This window comes from Haliotis rufescens, unplaced genomic scaffold, assembly GCF_023055435.1.
Source record: "Haliotis rufescens isolate VD_foot unplaced genomic scaffold, xgHalRufe1.0.p SCAF_56, whole genome shotgun sequence".
In the NCBI taxonomy this organism is placed as follows: domain Eukaryota; kingdom Metazoa; phylum Mollusca; class Gastropoda; order Lepetellida; family Haliotidae; genus Haliotis; species Haliotis rufescens.
In genome coordinates, this window is record NW_025964290.1 from 117,501 (window position 1) to 137,310 (window position 19,810).

General features: G+C 45.9%; 1 protein-coding gene across 1 annotated transcript in view; it reads left to right on the plus strand.

Moving 5' to 3' along the window:
* The window catches only part of LOC124126741, a 33,418-nt gene that overhangs the window by 856 nt on the left and 12,752 nt on the right, over positions 1 to 19,810 (plus strand). Inside the window, exon 1 of the mRNA XM_046490256.2 lies at positions 1 to 566. This exon is cut by the window's left edge and continues 856 nt beyond it. Coding sequence (XP_046346212.1) covers positions 1 to 566 — 566 coding nt within the window. The remainder of the gene's footprint in view (positions 567 to 19,810) is intronic.

Genomic DNA, 19,810 nt, shown 5'->3' on the forward strand with positions numbered 1-19,810 from the left:
TATACGGAAAATAGAAAAATGGTTTTACGTCTTCTCAGCGATTTTACTCAAGCCAAGAAAATATTATCCCGAAGCAGTTTGACCAATGTGATGCAAGTGTACCCCAACACGAGCGCGCTACAGTCCGGTGGTGCAGTGCACCGAGTCCACACACCGGACCAACTGGGACGGTTCAGAGGCTACACGGACATACACTCTCAAGCCAAAACCTGTCACCAACTTGTCTCCAATATGAAACGACAAGCGATGAGGGAGGCTGTCCACAACAGAAGGAAAGACAAATTTGCTAATTCTTCCAAATTTGGTGCCAGGAAGAATGTGACATCCCACCTGCACGTGCGTTCTAAGCGTGATCTGTTTTCCGGCTGGTTAATATTTCCAGGGACGAAGTGGTGCGGCGACGGCGATGTCGCAGACTCTTACGACGACCTCGGCTACGACCGTAAAACCGACGCTTGTTGTCGGAAACACGACAGCTGCCCCCACATCATCGAGCGCTTTTCCTACAAGTACAACTACTTCAACTACAAGTTCCACACGCTCAGCCACTGCAACTGCGACAACAGGTGAGTTTCTTGTTTATCTCGTGTTAGTGGGCGGTGGGGTAGCCAAGTGGTTAAAAAATTCGCTCGTCACGACGAAGACCCGGGTTGGATTTCCCATATGAGTACAATATGTGAAGCCCATTTCTGGTGTCCCTCGCCGTGATATTTCTGGAATATTGCGAAAAGCGGCGTGAAACAATATTCACCCACTCATGTGTTAATTGAGCAGATACGTTGACCAGCTCTGTGGTCGCTGTCATTCAGTATACGGTAGGTTCATAGTTTAGGCCTGTGTTTGTTTCCATCATGCCGGCTTAGATACGATTCATATTATAATAACGATCAAGACATCTTGTGTCCGAGTGAGGCCATTCATCAAACTGTGTCACACCAGACTGTGTACAAGGGTAAGCCAGACTGTGTACAAGGGTAAGCTCTCGTGGGTAAGCCGCTTGTTTATTACAATTGTCAGGGTTAAAACAGAAGTTGTTATCCACAAGAACATGTCAATGTGTATCACACTGACATCTGCACGCCACCCAAAAGTATTAGAATATCTGCATTAAAAAATACTGGAAAATAATTATTCTCCCTGAGATTTTACCTCCTCAATTAATTAATCATTGACGAAATCTCCCGAAATATTTCTGTTTGACTCCTTTCGTGACTGTGAAGAAGAATACTTCGTGTCTGAGAGAGGTGAGAAATAAAACTCGGCCTCTTACGAAACTCCCAGCGCCAGAACACAAAAACGGCCGGTTAATTCATATTTCTTTTATTTAAAAACTCAACGAAAGTGTAACAACGAGAATCATTCATGACGCCCAGGAAACTTACATCTATATATATAGCTAGGTCCGAACCATCACATTAGGCCGTGGCTTACACCGCTGGTCCGTCATGAACTGATTTAGATGCCCTCCCCCGTCATATAACGCTACACAGTCACTTAATACTCGTCGACAAATTCAGATACAGATAGAGATCGGTACCTGCAATAGTCACATTTATTTCCTTGATTAATTTATTTACCACGTCATAAACTATCCCTGAGAAGCGAAGATGATCACAAAACCCGCTGAGTTTTGTCCATGTTCTGAGTGCACACCGCCTACACGTATCCGTGGCTTATCGGAGTTTAATTGTGTAATAGCTTGTGCGTTATCGTACAATCCTAAAAAACTTATTTCACTGTATGATTCACTGATACTGATGTATCCTGTCACAAACCAAGACATCCTACTTGCCGCACGACTAAGGTTGTATGAAACACTCATATTCCCATTAACTGTTGACATAGCCGAGTGGAGACAGTACGGGCTGAATGAACGGGTCGCCGAGCAGCACTATAAATTAAATCTATGACATAAAACACGGATATGCGTTAAAAGCTATAGCAAGGCGGAGGATTACGCCTTGAGGCCAGGGTGCCGTTGTTCAAAACGACCTTTACTAAGAATGAAATCCCCTTCTTCCCCATATATCAGTGTTAATAAAACTTGCGATTCCACTGTCATAGCGTACGGACGCTGTGTGTGTCTTTCGACCATACGACGAACTTTGTCTACGAGACAGAAAATGGCTTCGAGCGTGAGTCGATAACGCGATATTAGTTCCCTGTCTGCCAGTGTCTCAAGCTGCATGGTGCGATCTCGGAAAATACGCTGTTTCCTCAAACTTCTCTCAGCTTCCTCACACATCAGCAAGAAAGTAGCCATGTTGAAATTCAATGAAGTGTCAACTTTAGCCACGCTAAGGTTTTGTCGGACCAACCTGAAATGTTCACCTTAACTGAGGCTACCTTAGCGTAAGGTAGTTTCATGCAACAGGGGGTCAACCTCAGGTTAAAACCAAACGATATAAGGTAACCTTAGCGCTAAGGGTGTTTTGTACAACGGCACCCAGGATAACTCCTCTCACACGTCCGACTGAAATCCTTGTATTTGTTGCACCTGACTTCGTTCGCCAGGAGCTGTCCATTATTCTGACAGTTCTTGACAGTGTCGTGGTGTTGTGTCAAGCAGCTGTTGACAGTGTCGTGGTGTTGTGTCAGGCAGCTCTTGACAGTGTCGTGGTGTTGTGTCAGGCAAGCGCTGTAACGCTGGTAGATAAAGGGTTAATGAATTATTGAGGAGCCAGTCACATCCCGCTGATCAAGAACTTTAATAGTCGGAATGTTTAATGAGGACTCGAATTTACAAAAGGGCATTCAGGTGTCGCTGCTCTGACCCTGATCCGTGGGAGTGATTGTCAGCTTTCCCGAGCTAACTGAATGTATTGTAAATGAATCAGTATATGTTTTTATATATGTACAGAAGGATAACAGTACTTGGAATTAATTTGATTGACGCGTGAAAATACATCTTATATCAAACTCACGTCAATGACACTGCCACACAAACCCATCACTATCTAATCTGCGAACCTCGTTATTACAACACACACACACACACACACACACACACACACACACACACACACACACACACACACACACACACACACACACACACACACACACACACACACACACACACACACACACACACACACACACACACACACACACACACACGAAAACACACGAAAACACACACACACACACACACACACACACACACACACACACACGAAAACACACACACACACACACACACACACACATATATCGTCTACAATGAAATGAACATGCGTTCTGAAAGGCACAATCATGAACGTAAAGTGGCGGCGGGGGGGTATATATTTCACCTATGAGTATAGAAGTGTTGACACTGAGCTGCAGAAGATCATGTACGCTGGCGATGCATCTGGTTTAATGTCATAACCCCATAATGTCATAACAACAGGCCTTCACGGATTAGAGGGAAAATATACATCGCTAGTGGCCCATACACACTACAGCGCTGCTGCAGACTAATGTAGACTAATGTAGACTAATGTAGACTGCAGCGCTAATATAGACTTACGTAGACTAATATAGACTAATTAATGTAGACTAATGTAGACTACAGCGCTAATGCAGACTAATGTAGACTACAGCGCTAATATAGACTAATGTAGACTACAGCGCTAAAGCAGACTAATGTAGACTGCAGCGCTAATATAGACTTACGTAGACTAATACAGACTAATGTAGACTAATGTAGACTACAGCGCTAATGCAGACTAATGTAGACTACAGCGCTAATATAGACTAATGCAGACTAATGTAGACTACAGCGCTAAGATGCCAAACAATATACTTCTTATTGCTTGTTGATAAAGTGCCGACCTATTGTTTGATTGAATGCCAGGAAGCAGTGTTGTTGTTGCTGGCCTCGTCAAACATGTCTCCAACAATGAACGACCTAACACCGCTGCACGAATAAACAAGATGGTGGGTAAAATAAACAAGGTTTATAGAATACAAATGAAACAGCAGGCAGTGACAGACAGCATTGCTTAACCCTTCACTTGAAGGAGGTGTATCTACTAACTTAACAGAGGTCTTAGATCGTGGAGTCCCCTCTCTCAGGCCTTAGATCCCACTCATTAACTGAACAGAGGTCTTAGATCGTGGAGTCCCGCTCACTGATTGAACAGAGGTCTTAGATCCCGCTCACTAACTGAACAGAGGGCTTAGATCGTGGAGTCCCCTCACCAACCGAACAGAGGTCTTAGATCGTGGAGTCCCCTCTCTCAGGCCTTAGATCCCACTTATAAACTGAACAGAGGTCTTAGATCGTGGAGTCCCCTCACTAACTGAACAGAGGTCTTTGATCGTGGAGTCCCGCTGACTGATTGAACAGGGGTCTTAGATCCCGCTCACTAACTGAACAGAGGTCTTAGATCGTGGAATCCCGCTGACTGATTCAACAGAGGTTTTAGATCGCGGAATCCCGCTGACTGATTCAACAGAGGTTTTAGATCGATGAGTCCCGCTGACTGATTAAACAGAGGTCTTAGATCCCGCTCACTAACTGAACAGAGGGCTTAGATCGTGGAGTCCCCTCACTAACTGAACAGAGGTCTTTGATCGTGGAGTCCCGCTGACTGTTTGAACAGAGGTCTTAGATCGTGGAGTCCCCTCACTAACTGAACAGAGGTCTAAGATCGTGGAATCCCGCTGACTGATTCAACAGAGGTTTTAGATCGTGGAGTCCCGCTGACTGATTCAACAGAGGTCTAAGATCGTGGAGTCCCGCTGACTGATTGAACAGAGGCCTTAGATCGTGGAGTCCCCTCACTAACTGAACAGAGGTCTAAGATCGTGGAATCCTGCTGACTGATTAAACAGAGGTCTAAGATCGTGGAGTCCCCCTGACTGATTCAACAGAGGCCTTAGATCCCGCTCACTAACTGAACAGAGGTCTTAGATCGTGGAGTCCCGCTGACTGATTGAACAGAGGTTTTAGATCGTGAAGTCCCGCTGACTGATTGAACAGAGGTCTTAGATCTCGCCCACTAACTGAACAGAGGTCTTAGATCGTGGAGTCCCGCTGACTGATTGAACAGAGGTCTTAGATCCCGCTCACTAACTGAACAGAGGTCTTTGATCATGGAGTCCCGCTGACTGATTGAACAGAGGTCTTAGATCTCGCCCACTAACTGAACAGAGGTCTTAGATCGTGGAGTCCCGCTGACTGATTGAACAGAGGTCTTAGATCCCGCTCACTAACTGAACAGAGGTCTTTGATCGTGGAGTCCCGCTGACTGATTGAACAGAGGTCTTAGATCTCGCCCACTAACTGAACAGAGGTCTTAGATCGTGTAGTCCCGGTGGTAATTGCTTACAATTGGAACGCACCGAGGGCGGCTCTGCCGAGGAGACCCGAGTGCATTTGTGTTGTTAAACACTATCAACAAATCTCACGTGTGTTCAGTTTTGTTTACACATATATAATAACATACATTATTGCACTAAACATACTACAACCCAACAATGCTGACCTCTCCCTTAACCAGCTGCATTGCTCGAAGATGAAACGGGGTGTTTCGTTAATCCTGCCATGTCAAATAACGCGTGTCGACTACACCCGCTGTGGGGGCGCTGACAACGCCCTCCGTTGCATGGATCATATCAATAACAGGACTTAAGTCATAATTATAGACATGGGGAGACTGTTGTAAGTCATATTTGAACCATTGTGTTTAGCAAGTTTCACATATGTAGATTCACATCTTCCCATGTGTCGGCCCTGAGTCATTCCGGGCCCTGAGTCATCAAGTGTCCTGAGAACTTACTGGGATTGAATGGATATTTCTGTATCGTTGAATGAATCATGGCAGTGGGGAGAATTGTAAACGTTTCCGTGTGTTGCACAGCATTTGAATTGTGAATGAATGAGGATGCTTGTAGCGTGAGTCGGCACAAGGTGAGCTACAGAGCATAATTATACCTTCACTACCGGCAGCCCTGGTTCGACACGTCCGTCAGGGCGTGGGACAGGATTTATTTGCATTCTTCAATATTTATATATCAAGTCAGGCAGATCCTTCTCTGAGTTAGACTTATACGAGTGAACGTATGTATAAAAGACGAAAGCGTCGACAAAGTAGACACCCTCGTCTGACGATAGGACACCCTCTATAGACGACCGGACGCCCTCTTTAGACGACCGGACGCCCATGTAGACGACCGGTCAAATTCTATAAACGACCGGACACCTTTTTCTAGACGACCGGACACCTTCTATAGACGACTGGACACCTTCTATAGACGACCGGACACCTTCTATAGACGACCGGACACCTTCTATAGACGACCGGACACCTTCCCAGACGACCGGACACCTTCCCTAGACGACCGGACACCTTCTATAGACGACCGGACACTTTCTATAGACGACCGAACACCCTCTATAGACGACCGGACACCTTCCCTAGACGACCGGACACCTTCCCTAGACGACCGGACACCCTCTATAGACGACCGGACACCCTCTATAGACTACCGGACACCTTCTATAGACGACCGGACACCTTCCCTAGACGACCGGACACCTTTTATGGACGACCGGACACCTTCTATAGATGACCGGACACCTTCTATAGACTACCGGACACCTTCTATAGACGACCGGACACCTTCTATAGACGACCGGATACCTTTCTTTAGACGACCGGACACCTTCCATAGACGACCGGACACCTTCTATAGACGACCGGACACCTTCTATAGACGACCGGACACCTTCTATAGACAGCTACCGAAACATTCACTCAGTGTACGGTGTGTGCCCGTGAATGATACATCTAAAGACAGATATGTTAAGTTCTCAAAGGTTATCAATTTCGATTTTCAAAAGGGACAGACTACTAAAGCATACACGATGATACAAGTATTTAGAAGCCTTTGAGAGGGTGTGAAAAATTAAAGGTGCTATGTTCACTCACGACTACGTCTTCACGACCGGCTTAAAGGGATTATTGAAGTCTCTGGGGCCAGAATGGCTTGATGAAACTCTCGGTTTTTACACGAATGGGAAGCTTTCGGCCTGGGTGTTACTTATTGTGTAGTTTATTAACCCGATGAGTTTCTGTCTCAACTTGGATGAACCCACAGCTGCCTTCAAAGAACGGACGATTTGACTCAAAATTACTCACCGCCCCCCTTTTGTCAGACCCGTGTTTGTCAGGCCGGCGGTATTGAGACAGGCCCCTGATTGCCAACAATCAGTTCAGATGCCCCGCTTCCTTTTGTTCGCCACCTCACTCGCCAGCCGAGAAACTTATGACGTCACGGATTAAACACAAACTATGAATGGCTCTGCCCCACAAAGCAGTTTCTCTGTTGAAGCTTTTTACGATCTTTATTTCTCGACTGACTAGACGTACAATAAACGATGACAAGCCTTGTGATGACACTGCTGCTTCATCCCCAGGGGAGGCTGGTGTAGCAGCATGGCTGCGCCGTCTTAGATGCAGATTTGTAGTCTGTACAGACCCAGAAACAAATATATTCAATACAGCCCATGCAAGTCTATAATGTTTAGCAAGTCTAGATTACTGCAGTATCAGTTTAGTCTCTGAAAACGAAGAGAGTCTCTGGTCTCCTTTTTACTATATATTTTTATTAAGATAATTTAACTGTTTCCTTCTGACGAGACGTAGTCTAGTAGATTTCATAAAACGCATGTTTTATCCGAGTTGTGTGGTGGAAACACGTGAACTTAAGATCAGATAGGTCATCTATGGAAGTGTGTTTCTGTGTTGTGTGGTGGAAACACGTGTGTTTCTGTGTTGTGTGGTGGAAACACGTGCACTTAAAATCAGATAGGTCATCAATGAAAGTGTGTTTCTGTGTTGTGTGGTGGAAACACGTGCACCTAGAATCAGATAGGTCATCTATGAAAGTGTGTTTCTGTGTTGTGTGGTGGAAACACGTGCACTTAAAATCAGATAGGTCATCAATGAAGGTGTGTTTCTGTGTTGTGTGGTGGAAACACGTGCACCTAGAATCAGATAGGTCATCTATGGAAGTGTGTTTCTGTGTTGTGTGGTGGAAACACGTGCACCTAGAATCAGATAGGTCATCTATGGAAGTGTGTTTCTGTGTTGTGTGGTGGAAACACGTGCACTTAGAATCAGATAGGTCATCTATAAAAGTGTGTTTCTGTGTTGTCTGGTGGAAACACGTGTGTTTCTGTGTTGTGTGGTGGAAACAAGTGTGTTTCTGTGTTGTGTGGTGGAAACACGTGCACTTAGAATCAGATAGGTCATCTATGGAAGTGTGTTTCTTTGTTGTGTGGTGGAAACACGTGCACCTAGAATCAGATAGGTCATTAGTGGAAGTGTGTTTCTGTGTTGTCTGGTGGAAACACGTGCACTTAGAATCAGATAGGTCATCTATGGAAGTGTGTTTCTGTGTTGTCTGGTGGAAACACGTGCACTTAAAATCAGATAGGTCATCTATGGAAGTGTGTTTCTGTGTTGTGTGGTGGAAACACGTGCTCTTAAAATCAGATAGGTCATCTATGAAAGTGTGTTTCTGTGTTGTGTGGTGGAAACACGTGCTCTTAAAATCAGATAGGTCATCTATGGAAGTGTGTTTCTGTGTTGTGTGGTGGAAACACGTGCACTTAGAATCAGATAGGTCATCTATAAAAGTGTGTTTCTGTGTTGTGTGGTGGAAACACGTGCACCTAGAATCAGATAGGTCATTAGTGGAAGTGTGTTTCTGTGTTGTCTGGTGGAAACACGTGCACTTAGAATCAGATAGGTCATCTAAGAAAGTGTGTTTCTGTGTTGTGTGGTGGAAACACGTGCTCTTAAAATCAGATAGGTCATCTATGAAAGTGTGTTTCTGTGTTGTGTGGTGGAAACACGTGCTCCTAGAATCAGATAGGTCATCAATGAAAGTGTGTTTCTGTGTTGGGTGGTGGAAACACGTGCACTTAGAATCAGATAGGTCATCAATGAAAGTGTGTTTCTGTGTTGTGTGGTGGAAACACGTGCACTTAGAATCAGATAGGTCATCAATGAAAGTGTGTTTCTGTGTTGTGTGGTGGAAACACGTGCTCTTAAAATCAGATAGGTCATCTATGGAAGTGTGTTTCTGTGTTGTGTGGTGGAAACACGTGCACTTAGAATCAGATAGGTCATCTATGGAAGTGTGTTTCTGTGTTGTGTGGTGGAAACACGTGTGTTTCTGTGTTGTGTGGTGGAAACACGTGCACTTAGAATCAGAAAGGTCATCTATAAAAGTGTGTTTCTGTGTTGTGTGGTGGAAACACGTGTGTTTCTGTGTTGTGTGGTGGAAACACGTGCTCTTAAAATCAGATAGGTCATCTATGGAAGTGTGTTTCTGTGTTGTGTGGTGGAAACACGTGCACTTAGAATCAGATAGGTCATCAATGAAAGTGTGTTTCTGTGTTGTGTGGTGGAAACACGTGCACTTAAGATCAGATAGGTCATGTATGGAAGTGTGTTTCTGTGTTGTGTGGTGGAAACACGTGCACCTAGAATCAGATAGGTCATCAATGAAAGTGTGTTTCTGTGTTGTGTGGTGGAAACACGTGCACTTAGAATCAGATAGGTCATCAATGAAAGTGTGTTTCTGTGTTGTCCGGTGGAAACACGTGCACTTAGAATCAGATAGGTCATCTATGGAAGTGTGTTTCTTTGTTGTGTGGTGGAAACACGTGTGTTTCTGTGTTGTGTGGTGGAAACACGTGCACCTAGAATCAGATAGGTCATCTATGGAAGTGTGTTTCTTTGTTGTGTGGTGGAAACACGTGTGTTTCTGTGTTGTGTGGTGGAAACACGTGCACTTAGAATCAGATAGGTCATCTATAAAAGTGTGTTTCTGTGTTGTGTGGTGGAAACACGTGCACTTAGAATCAGATAGGTCATCTATAAAAGTGTGATTCTTTGTTGTGTGGTGGAAACACGTGCACCTAGAATCAGATAGGTCATCTATGGAAGTGTGTTTCTGTGTTGTGTGGTGGAAACACGTGCACTTAGAATCAGATAGGTCATCTATGGAAGTGTGTTTCTGTGTTGTGTGGTGGAAACACGTGTGTTTCTGTGTTGTGTGGTGGAAACACGTGCACTTAGAATCAGAAAGGTCATCTATAAAAGTGTGTTTCTGTGTTGTGTGGTGGAAACACGTGCACTTAGAATCAGATAGGTCATCTATAAAAGTGTGTTTCTTTGTTGTGTGGTGGAAACACGTGCACTTAGAATCAGATAGGTCATCCATGGAAGTGTGTTTCTTTGTTGTGTGGTGGAAACACGTGCACTTAGAATCAGATAGGTCATCTATGGAAGTGTGTTTCTGTGTTGTGTGGTGGAAACACGTGCACTTAGAATCAGATAGGTCATCTATGGAAGTGTGTTTCTTTGTTGTGTGGTGGAAACACGTGTGTTTCTGTGTTGTGTGGTGGAAACACGTGCACTTAGAATCAGATAGGTCATCTATGAAAGTGTGTTACTGTTTTGTGTGGTGGAAACACGTGCACTTAAGATCAGATAGGTCATCTATGGAAGTGTGTTTCTTTGTTGTGTGATGGAAACACGTGCACTTAGAATCAGATAGGTCATCAATGAAAGTGTGTTTCTGTGTTGTGTGGTGGAAACACACGTGTGTTTCTGTGTTGTGTGGTGGAAACACGTGCTCTTAAAATCAGATAGGTCATGTATGGAAGTGTGTTTCTGTGTTGTGTGGTGGAAACACGTGCACTTAGAATCAGATAGGTCATCAATGAAAGTGTGTTTCTGTGTTGTGTGGTGGAAACACGTGCACTTAAGATCAGATAGGTCATCTATGGAAGTGTGTTTCTGTGTTGTGTGGTGGAAACACGTGCACCTAGAATCAGATAGGTCATCAATGAAAGTGTGTTTCTGTGTTGTGTGGTGGAAACACGTGCACTTAGAATCAGATAGGTCATCTATGGAAGTGTGTTTCTTTGTTGTGTGGTGGAAACACGTGCACCTAGAATCAGATAGGTCATCTATGGAAGTGTGTTTCTGTGTTGTGTGGTGGAAACACGTGCACTTAGAATCAGATAGGTCATCAATGAAAGTGTGTTTCTGTGTTGTGTGGTGGAAACACGTGCACTTAGAATCAGATAGGTCATCTATGGAAGTGTGTTTCTTTGTTGTGTGGTGGAAACACGTGCACTTAGAATCAGATAGGTCATCAATGGAAGTGTGTTTCTGTGTTGTGTGGTGGAAACACGTGCACTTAGAATCAGATACGTCATCAATGAAAGTGTGTTTCTGTGTTGTCTGGTGGAAACACGTGCACTTAAAATCAGATAGGTCATCAATGAAAGTGTGTTTCTGTGTTGTCTGGTGGAAACACGTGCACTTAGAATCAGATAGGTCATCTAAGAAAGTGTGTTACTGTTTTTTGTGGTGGAAACACGTGCACTTAGAATCAGATAGGTCATTAGTGGAAGTGTGTTTCTGTGTTGTGTGTTGTTGAGTGAGAGTGAAGACCCGGGATAGAATAGGTCTTCAGCAATGGTTCAGCGCTACCAAAAGTAATGAATGTTATTGTTGCTATCGTTGTCTTTCAACGAGTTTTTCTATTATTGCTATCACGTTGTTGAATGTGCTAATCGTATTACAGAATATGCGAAATTAGTTCAAACATTGAACCTTTCTGTTCATCAAAAGCCAGCAGGAAGCGGAGAGTAGATAAATGTGCGCGATCACACCCTCTTTCAGTCACGTGATGAAAGATAATATTTTAAGGCAAAACACTAAAGCTCCCCGAATCCGCCAGGGAGAGGTGTCGTTACCAAATACCCACTCCTGGCCCCCCCACACGCGGCGGACGTGTCCACTAACCAAGACTGACCGCACGGACGCGAGACCATAAACAAACAATGATAATGATCACGATTTAAGATGACCAAGCACAAATCTTGCGAAAATATTGACCCTACACCTGGTCAGATGAAGGGTCGGGGTGTTTGTCGGTATAGGTGTGTCTGTCAACGTCGGCCTCAAAATTAACCTTCTATTTCGATCAATCCATAAACATTGGCTGCATCGGCATCTTAGTGTACCTCTACTACTTCTTTGTCATCTGTAGTCTCGTCACCTGTAGTCCCTTCACCTGTAATCACGTCACCTATTGTCTCGTCACCTGTCATCACATATGTAGTCTCGTTACCTGTAATCTCGCCATCTGTAGTCTCGTCACTTGCAGACCCTTCTCTTGTAATCCCGCCACCTGTAATCTTGTCACCTGTAATCACTTCACCTGTAGTCGCGTCACCTGTAGTCTCGTCTGTAATCTCGTTACCTGTAATCACGTCACCTGTAGTCTCGTCACCTGTAATCACGTCTGTAATCCGTCATCTGTATCCCCGTCACCTGTAGTCTCGTCACCTATAATCTCGTTACCTGTAATCACGTCACCTTTTATCACGCCATCTGTAATCTCGTCACCTGTAGTCATGTCATGTGTAGTCTCATGATGTTTCGTCACATGATTTCATTTTCTGCAGTTTTCACCTGTGAAGTTATGTCGACTAAAGCCACACGTCACGTCATCACCTACCTCTGGGGATTGCTACACTGTCATGTATAGTTCTTCTGAAAACAAAATTGGTGAAACGCCTCTCGTTTTGTTCCAAGTGTTTCCGTAAAAGTCGCAATCGCAACGAAATGAAAACCCAATCCACAATCGTCAGACCAAACCCTAGACGAGGAGCTCAGTAAATACATGCAATGTATATCAGTGCTTGGAACATGTATCGAACGTACTGTTCAACTTACTTACTGTTTGGGGTTTACCGTGCGTTTTCCGACGTTATGCGTATTTCGCACACGGTACAGTTCAAACATACGATATTCTATTGTAGAGGCACCGTGTGAACGGGCATGATACCGACTCTACGTATGGACAATCACACACATAGACCGTGTCTCTGCCTTGTTCAGGCATTCGCTCTACTAAAGATGTGGCTACCCCCCTCCCCCCCCCCCCCCCCCTCCCCCCCCCACACACACACCCTCCCCCACCCCGACTCACCCAAGCAACCGCTAAGCAGTTTGCTCATCCGACCTATTAATCCTGATGACACATAAGATCTAATTAGAGCCCGTGGATCTCAGTTTAATGCATTTATAAACCAGCTTCCATGGTACCCCTCCCGTCGTCTGCTGTTACCGTCATGTGGAGGGGGTAGCGTCACCCCCTTCACCCCCACGGTCACCCATGACTGTAATCTGGATATATCTCAATGTAATCATTCATCGAATTAAGTGTGCGGTCTTTGACAATGTGTAAAAGGTTCGACGATTATATATCAGGTTGAAGTACTTGAAATTCAAACGTTGTACACTTAAGTACACACAAGCCTGCTTCGCACTGTCTCACGTTGTTGAACAGTGTATTGTGTACATACCTATATCTCAATCTCAAGAGTATTGCCGTCTCAATCAGAAGAGCGTTGTTGTCTCAGCCCAAGGGGTATTGTGATCTCTATCTCGAGAGCATCGCTCAGATTGTCTGGCTTGGCCTTTTTCCATTTCTTTTGAGCCTCTGATGGTATGGCCATTCTCTGCCGTACCCCCACCATGTACACACATAACCACCTATTAATACATATCTCCTGATTCAAAATCCATTTCTTAAAATTATTTAAAACCCCTGATCTGAACACAATTGAACACCGTCGGGATTACAATGGCCACCATGAGAGTCGAGATCCGAGTAGAGAATAGGTCTTCAGCAACCCATGCTTGTTGTATACATCCTTCGTAGTTGCACTCAATACAATATGCTCGATACGTTAACTGTCATACCATGCTATTTATTGGCATTTTGGAGGTGGGGATACATTAATAAGGGATAATTCTTTGAAAGGCATTTGTAAGTGATACACATATGGAAGAGAATTTATGGATGTCGACTTCTTTATTATTAGGAAAACAACGTTTCGGTGTACATGCTTACTCCTTTATTCACCCGATGAAGGAGTAAGTACACACACCGAAACGTTGTGTTCCTCATACCACGGACCTATAGGTTATACAAGTCCGTGCTCATACTAAAGAAGTTGATATCCATACATTCCCCTCCTCATAACGGGTCGTGTTGCTATTTGCTGGGTTTAGGTTTGTTGTTTAAGGCCGCGCTCAGCAATAGTCTAGCTATATGACGGCGGCCTTTAAAAAATCGACTCTGGACCAGACAATCTAGTGATTGAAATCATGATCAACGCAATTTGGATATGATGACATGCATCAACCAAGTCAGCGAGCCTGACCACCCGGTCCCGTTAGTCGCCTCTTACCACAAGCATAGTCGCCTTTTACGGCAAGCATGGGTTGCTGAAGACCTATTCTACCCCGGATCTTCACGGGTCCTATTTGCTGGGAAAATGTAAACATGTTCTAGATGGTAGTACAGATGGTAGGCCTGCATACATTCAGACCTAACCTAAAACAAATCCATTGAACAGAAACACCTTCAGTCATGGATCAATTCCCCATTGCCTTGCTGGTGAGACAGGAACGCTGACATCAGTGACTTGTATGATAGGCATTACTTAGAAGTTGACGGAAGACAAAGTAGACACAATTACTAGACACCAACTTCAGTATTAAAGAAGTTGTTATCCATAAATCGTGTCTACTTTGCTGACATCAATGCAAGCGAGAGCTAGGGTATGTGGATTTAGCAATTAATGTGAACTGCTGTTAAGGCTGTGTGTTCAGTTAATCTCCCAATTACTCTCTGATTATTTAATTAGACCAAGGGTTTATTATGTGATATTGGACTGTCATACTGAACTGTGTAATCACTTGTGTAGTGCTGAATTAAGATCTGTGTGCATATGATGTTGTAGCTGTTATACAAGGTATAATATTATAATACAATTAATGTGATCCTTGAGTTTGTCTTCTTTGTTTTCTGTGTGGCCGGTATGAATTTTTGTGGCCGTTTTGACATTTTTCTGTGGCCGTCATGACTTTAAGCCGTGTTGACCTGCTCCCGTATAATAAACATTAAACATTCGTGAACAGGCCTAACTAACGGGTTGTTCCCTTTAATTGCCTGCACCCCTACGTTAAGAGAAGAAATACGTTCTCGTCGAACCAAAACACCACTAAAATTGATACTGTAGGGTTAAATAAGTTACAATTTATTATCAATACAGGTGTGATTATCTATAATCCCCTGCGGCGATAAGCAAGGTTTAATTAAGTCTATTATTCTTTTAGAAATTTGGTTCAATTTAATCACTTGACACAAATATTCTATCAGTGCATTGTGAGCCGAGCTGATTATTGACGTGTTTTTCGTCGTGTAAGTTGAGACTCATGTTAGCAGACTGCAGCGACTGCAAGCCACGACACTGAGTGGCAGAGTTGGTGGGAGTACTCATAGCATTCCACACACATTGCAGCTGACGTGAATATCAACGCCATGGGGCGAGGTGACGTGACGTGAAATCGCGTCGTCGTAGGACGAACGTGGCGGCGGGAGAGCGGTGTTTGATCAGTGAGTTACTAGATGTCCAAAGCTGTGTTACGTGACGTCACGTGAAAAGGCGGCGTCGTAGGGCGAACGTGGCGGCGGGGGAGCGGTGTATTATCAGCGAGTTACTAGATGTCCAACGCGGAGCAATAGTGAATCCCTCTGTCCCGTGTCTTCTGATATATACCCACCGACAAAAGAAACGCGAACACCATATGTTGGTTAATATATGAAGAATTATTCATATTCAAGAGATATTAGATTGGTTTGATGCACAAACGAACATACTGGTATGTTGTGTGAACCGACGCTCATGAACGAATCACATGTGACGTCATGCATAGATCCATGACTCGAGATGCGCCATTTTTCTCGAGCAGGATTAGCGTGTAAAGTTTGGAAATCAAGTGCAGCATATCGTGATAAGAATAAAGACACTGTGGTAACACTTGACTGATTGTTAGTTTTGTTATTAACTAGTACACATTGGAAACATTTCTTCTTAATATACATACTTCTCTATATGTTTCCATGTTTCGCGTTTCTTTTGGCGGTGAGTATATGTACATGGAGGGAGATAACCCCAGCAGGTCGGAGTTTGCTGGCGCCATCTTGAAGACTGTTTTCACTCATGGGGGAGGTGGAAAGAAATAATCATTTGTTTTGATTTCGACAGAGTTTTAAACGTTCAACGAGGCAATTACCACCATTTGTTTGATACATCCGTGACTGTTTTCCTTCTCCCGATTGTCATCCGCAATATGTGTTTACCAGACTTTTTAAGATCGTTCACCAAAAAATTCTTGACGAAAATGCACTTACTTGATTGACAGGAATGGCGGCTTTGAACACTTGAAAGTTACCAAGGATACGCGAGAATGCAGGGGTAGGAGGACAGGTAATTTGAACGTCATGATGTCATCACATGACCAGACTCACCTGGATGCAAGTACATGTGTCACCTGTAATTAACTATGTACCCGGCAGCAGGTTATCACTAGAAGGGAGTAGGGGAAAGATAACTTGCATTTATCATCCAAAACTGGCTCCCACAGGAGATATCGCTAGGGTGAGGACAAGCGATATCTACATTGCATCACAATGCTTTGCAGACCATTGGGACGTCATTGTTGCCATGACGTCACTATAAAATGACATCACTGATGACTCTGCTACTGAAGCTGTTAGCAGCACTTTTTACACTTATCACTGCTTATTACTGTCTACAAACTGAAAAAAAAGTTGGAAGAATGATGTTGGATGATAATAAAATCTCACCCTCGTTTCTTTTGATGTCAAATATATCAACACTCGTTGATCAACTCGTCTTGATATATTTGATATCAAAAGACACTCGGGTGAGATTCTCTATTTCTCAATGGCTCTTAAATAAACCTGGAATATGCGATGTCACAAACAGATTTACAACTAACACTGCGATTAAACAGGAGGGTGTGACATTAACCCACCAGTCTATGCAGAGTCTTGAAGTAAAACACGAACAGCTAACACGCCTTGAAGCAGAACACAGCAAGAGGTGGGGTCGACGGCCTGCTCCCTGACTCAGACCAATGTCTGACTTCAATGGACCCACGCTGCTTGAAACGACGGGGAAAATGGCAGCGCAGGGGTCAGGTGTGAAAACAGTGGACAGTTGACCGCCGGACACCAGACTGGACAGCTGATCACACCACCTCTGTTTGATGTGTTCTATTGAGCCCTGGGAGCTTAGCCTCTTCAATTTCAGCTTGGTAGAGAAAATTAATAGACGAAATGGACATTACGGATGGCTCAGTGAACTTTTTATGTCCGAGGCATGTTGAGATGTGATTTACTGGATAAGTGGAGTGCGTGGGTGAAGGGGGTGGGGGAGGGGGGAGGGGGAGGGGGGAGAGGGGGGGGGGGGGGGGGGGAGGAGGTAAAGGGTGGCGGCTCTCAGTGTGTTGTTGTTGTTATCAACCCTCCGTTAGAACTTGATTATAGATACTTGTTTCTGGTCCAAGCCAAAGCAGGCATGTGTTTATTTGGTAGCCATAAAAACTAAATGTGGTGAGAATATCATTGAACAACATGATATAGTAGGTTAGACAGGGGTATTTGTGATGAGCTTCCACGGTTGGTTCCGTGTTTATGATATATTAAACGTTACATGTTAAACTGAATTTTGCAGTGGTGCCGTCGCTCCCGTAGTTCACACAACAGTGGTGCCGTCGCTCCCGTAGTTCACACAACAGTGGTGCCGTCGCTCCCGTAGTTCACACAACAGTGGTGCCGTCGCTCCCGTAGTTCACACAACAGTGGTGCCGTAGTTCCCGTAGTTCACACAACAGTGGTGCCGTCGCTCCCGTAGTTCACACAACAGTGGTGCCGTCGCTCCCGTAGTTCACACAACAGTGGTGCCGTCGCTCCCGTAGTTCACACAACAGTGGTGCCGTCGCTCCCGTAGTTCACACAACAGTGGTGCCGTCGCTCCCGTAGTTCACACAACAGTGGTGCCGTAGTTCCCGTAGTTCACACAACAGTGGTGCCGTCGCTCCCGTAGTTCACACAACAGTGGTGCCGTCGCTCCCGTAGTTCACACAACAGTGGTGCCGTAGTTCCCGTAGTTCACACAACAGTGGTGTCGTCGCTCCCGCAGTTCACACAACAGTGGTGCCGTCGCTCCCGTAGTTCACACACCAGTGGTGCCGTCGCTCCCGTAGTTCACACACCAGTGGTGCCGTCGCTAAGGTTGGTTTGGGTCGGGTGACACACGTCTGGACATTCCACAACCACGATTTGCATAGAATTTCACAAATGGACAAGGAAAGGTTAATCTCACAGTCAGCCATCAATCTAATTAAGTGCAGATTAGGCCGCCCAATTCATCCAATCCAGTCGACACTTCAGCTGATGGCCACTCCACTCATATAGTGAGCGGAGCCCTTGACTGGGGCGACACGGGTAGTGAGCGGAGCCCTTGACTGGGACGACACGGGTAGTGAGCGGATCCCTTGACTGGGACGACACGGGTAGTGAGCGGAGCTCTTGACTGGGGCGACACGGGTAGTGAACGGAGCCCTTGACTGGAGCGACACGGGTAGTGAACGGAGCCCTTGACTGGGGCGACACGGGTAGTGAGCGGATCCCTTGACTGGGACGACACGGGTAGTGAACGGAGCTCTTGACTGGGGCGACACGGGTAGTGAACGGAGCCCTTGACTGGAGCGACACGGGTAGTGAACGGAGCCCTTGACTGGGGCGACACGGGTAGTGAACGGAGCCCTTGACTGGGGCGACACGGGTAGTGAGCGGAGCCCTTGACTGGGGCGACACGGGTAGTGAACGGAGCCCTTGACTGGGGCGACACGGGTAGTGAGCGGAGCCCTTGACTGGGACGACACGGGTAGTGAACGGAGCCCTTGACTGGGGCGACACGGGTAGTGAACGGAGCCCTTGACTGGGGCGACACGGGTAGTGAGCGGAGCCCTTGACTGGGACGACACGGGTAGTGAACGGAGCCCTTGACTGGGGCGACACGGGTAGTGAACGGAGCCCTTGACTGGGGCGACACGGGTAGTGAACGGTGCCCTTGACTGGGGCGACACGGGTAGTAAACGGAGCCCTTGACTGGGACGACACGGGTAGTGAACGGAGCCCTTGACTGGGGCGACACGGGTAGTGAACGGAGCCCTTGACTGGGGCGACACGGGTAGTGAACGGAGTGCTTGACTGGGGCGACACGGGTAGTGAACGGAGTGCTTGACTGGGGCGACACGGGTAGTGAACGGAGCCCTTGACTGGGGCGACACGGGTAGTGAGCGGAGCCCTTGACTGGGGCGACACGGGTAGTGAGCGGAGCCCTTGACTGGGGCGACACGGGTAGTGAACGGAGCCCTTGACTGGGGCGACACGGGTAGTGAGCGGAGCCCTTGACTGGGGCGACACGGGTAGTGAGCGGAGCCCTTGAGGGGGTGCATGGGGAGTTGGCGATAGGTGGGGGTAGGTGGGGGTAGGTGGGTTAGGTGGGGGTAGGTGGGTTAGGTGGGGGTAGGTGGGTTAGGTGGGGGTAGGTGGGGTAGGTGGGGATAGGTGGGGATAGGTGGGGGTAGGTGGGGGTAGGTGGGGGTAGGTGGGATAGGTGGGGGTAGGTGGGGTAGGTGGGGTAGGTGGGGGTAGGTGGGGTAGGTGGGGGTAGGTTGGGGGTAGGTGGGGTAGGTGGGGGAAGGATGGGAGATGAAGTTCAAGGGGAGAGGAGGGGTGGAGATGTTAGATGGAAAAATGTTTGAGGTTGTTAATTGGGAAGTCGGTAATTAAGAGTACGGGGAGGGCGAGAGGGGAGGGGGGAGGCAGATGAATGGCC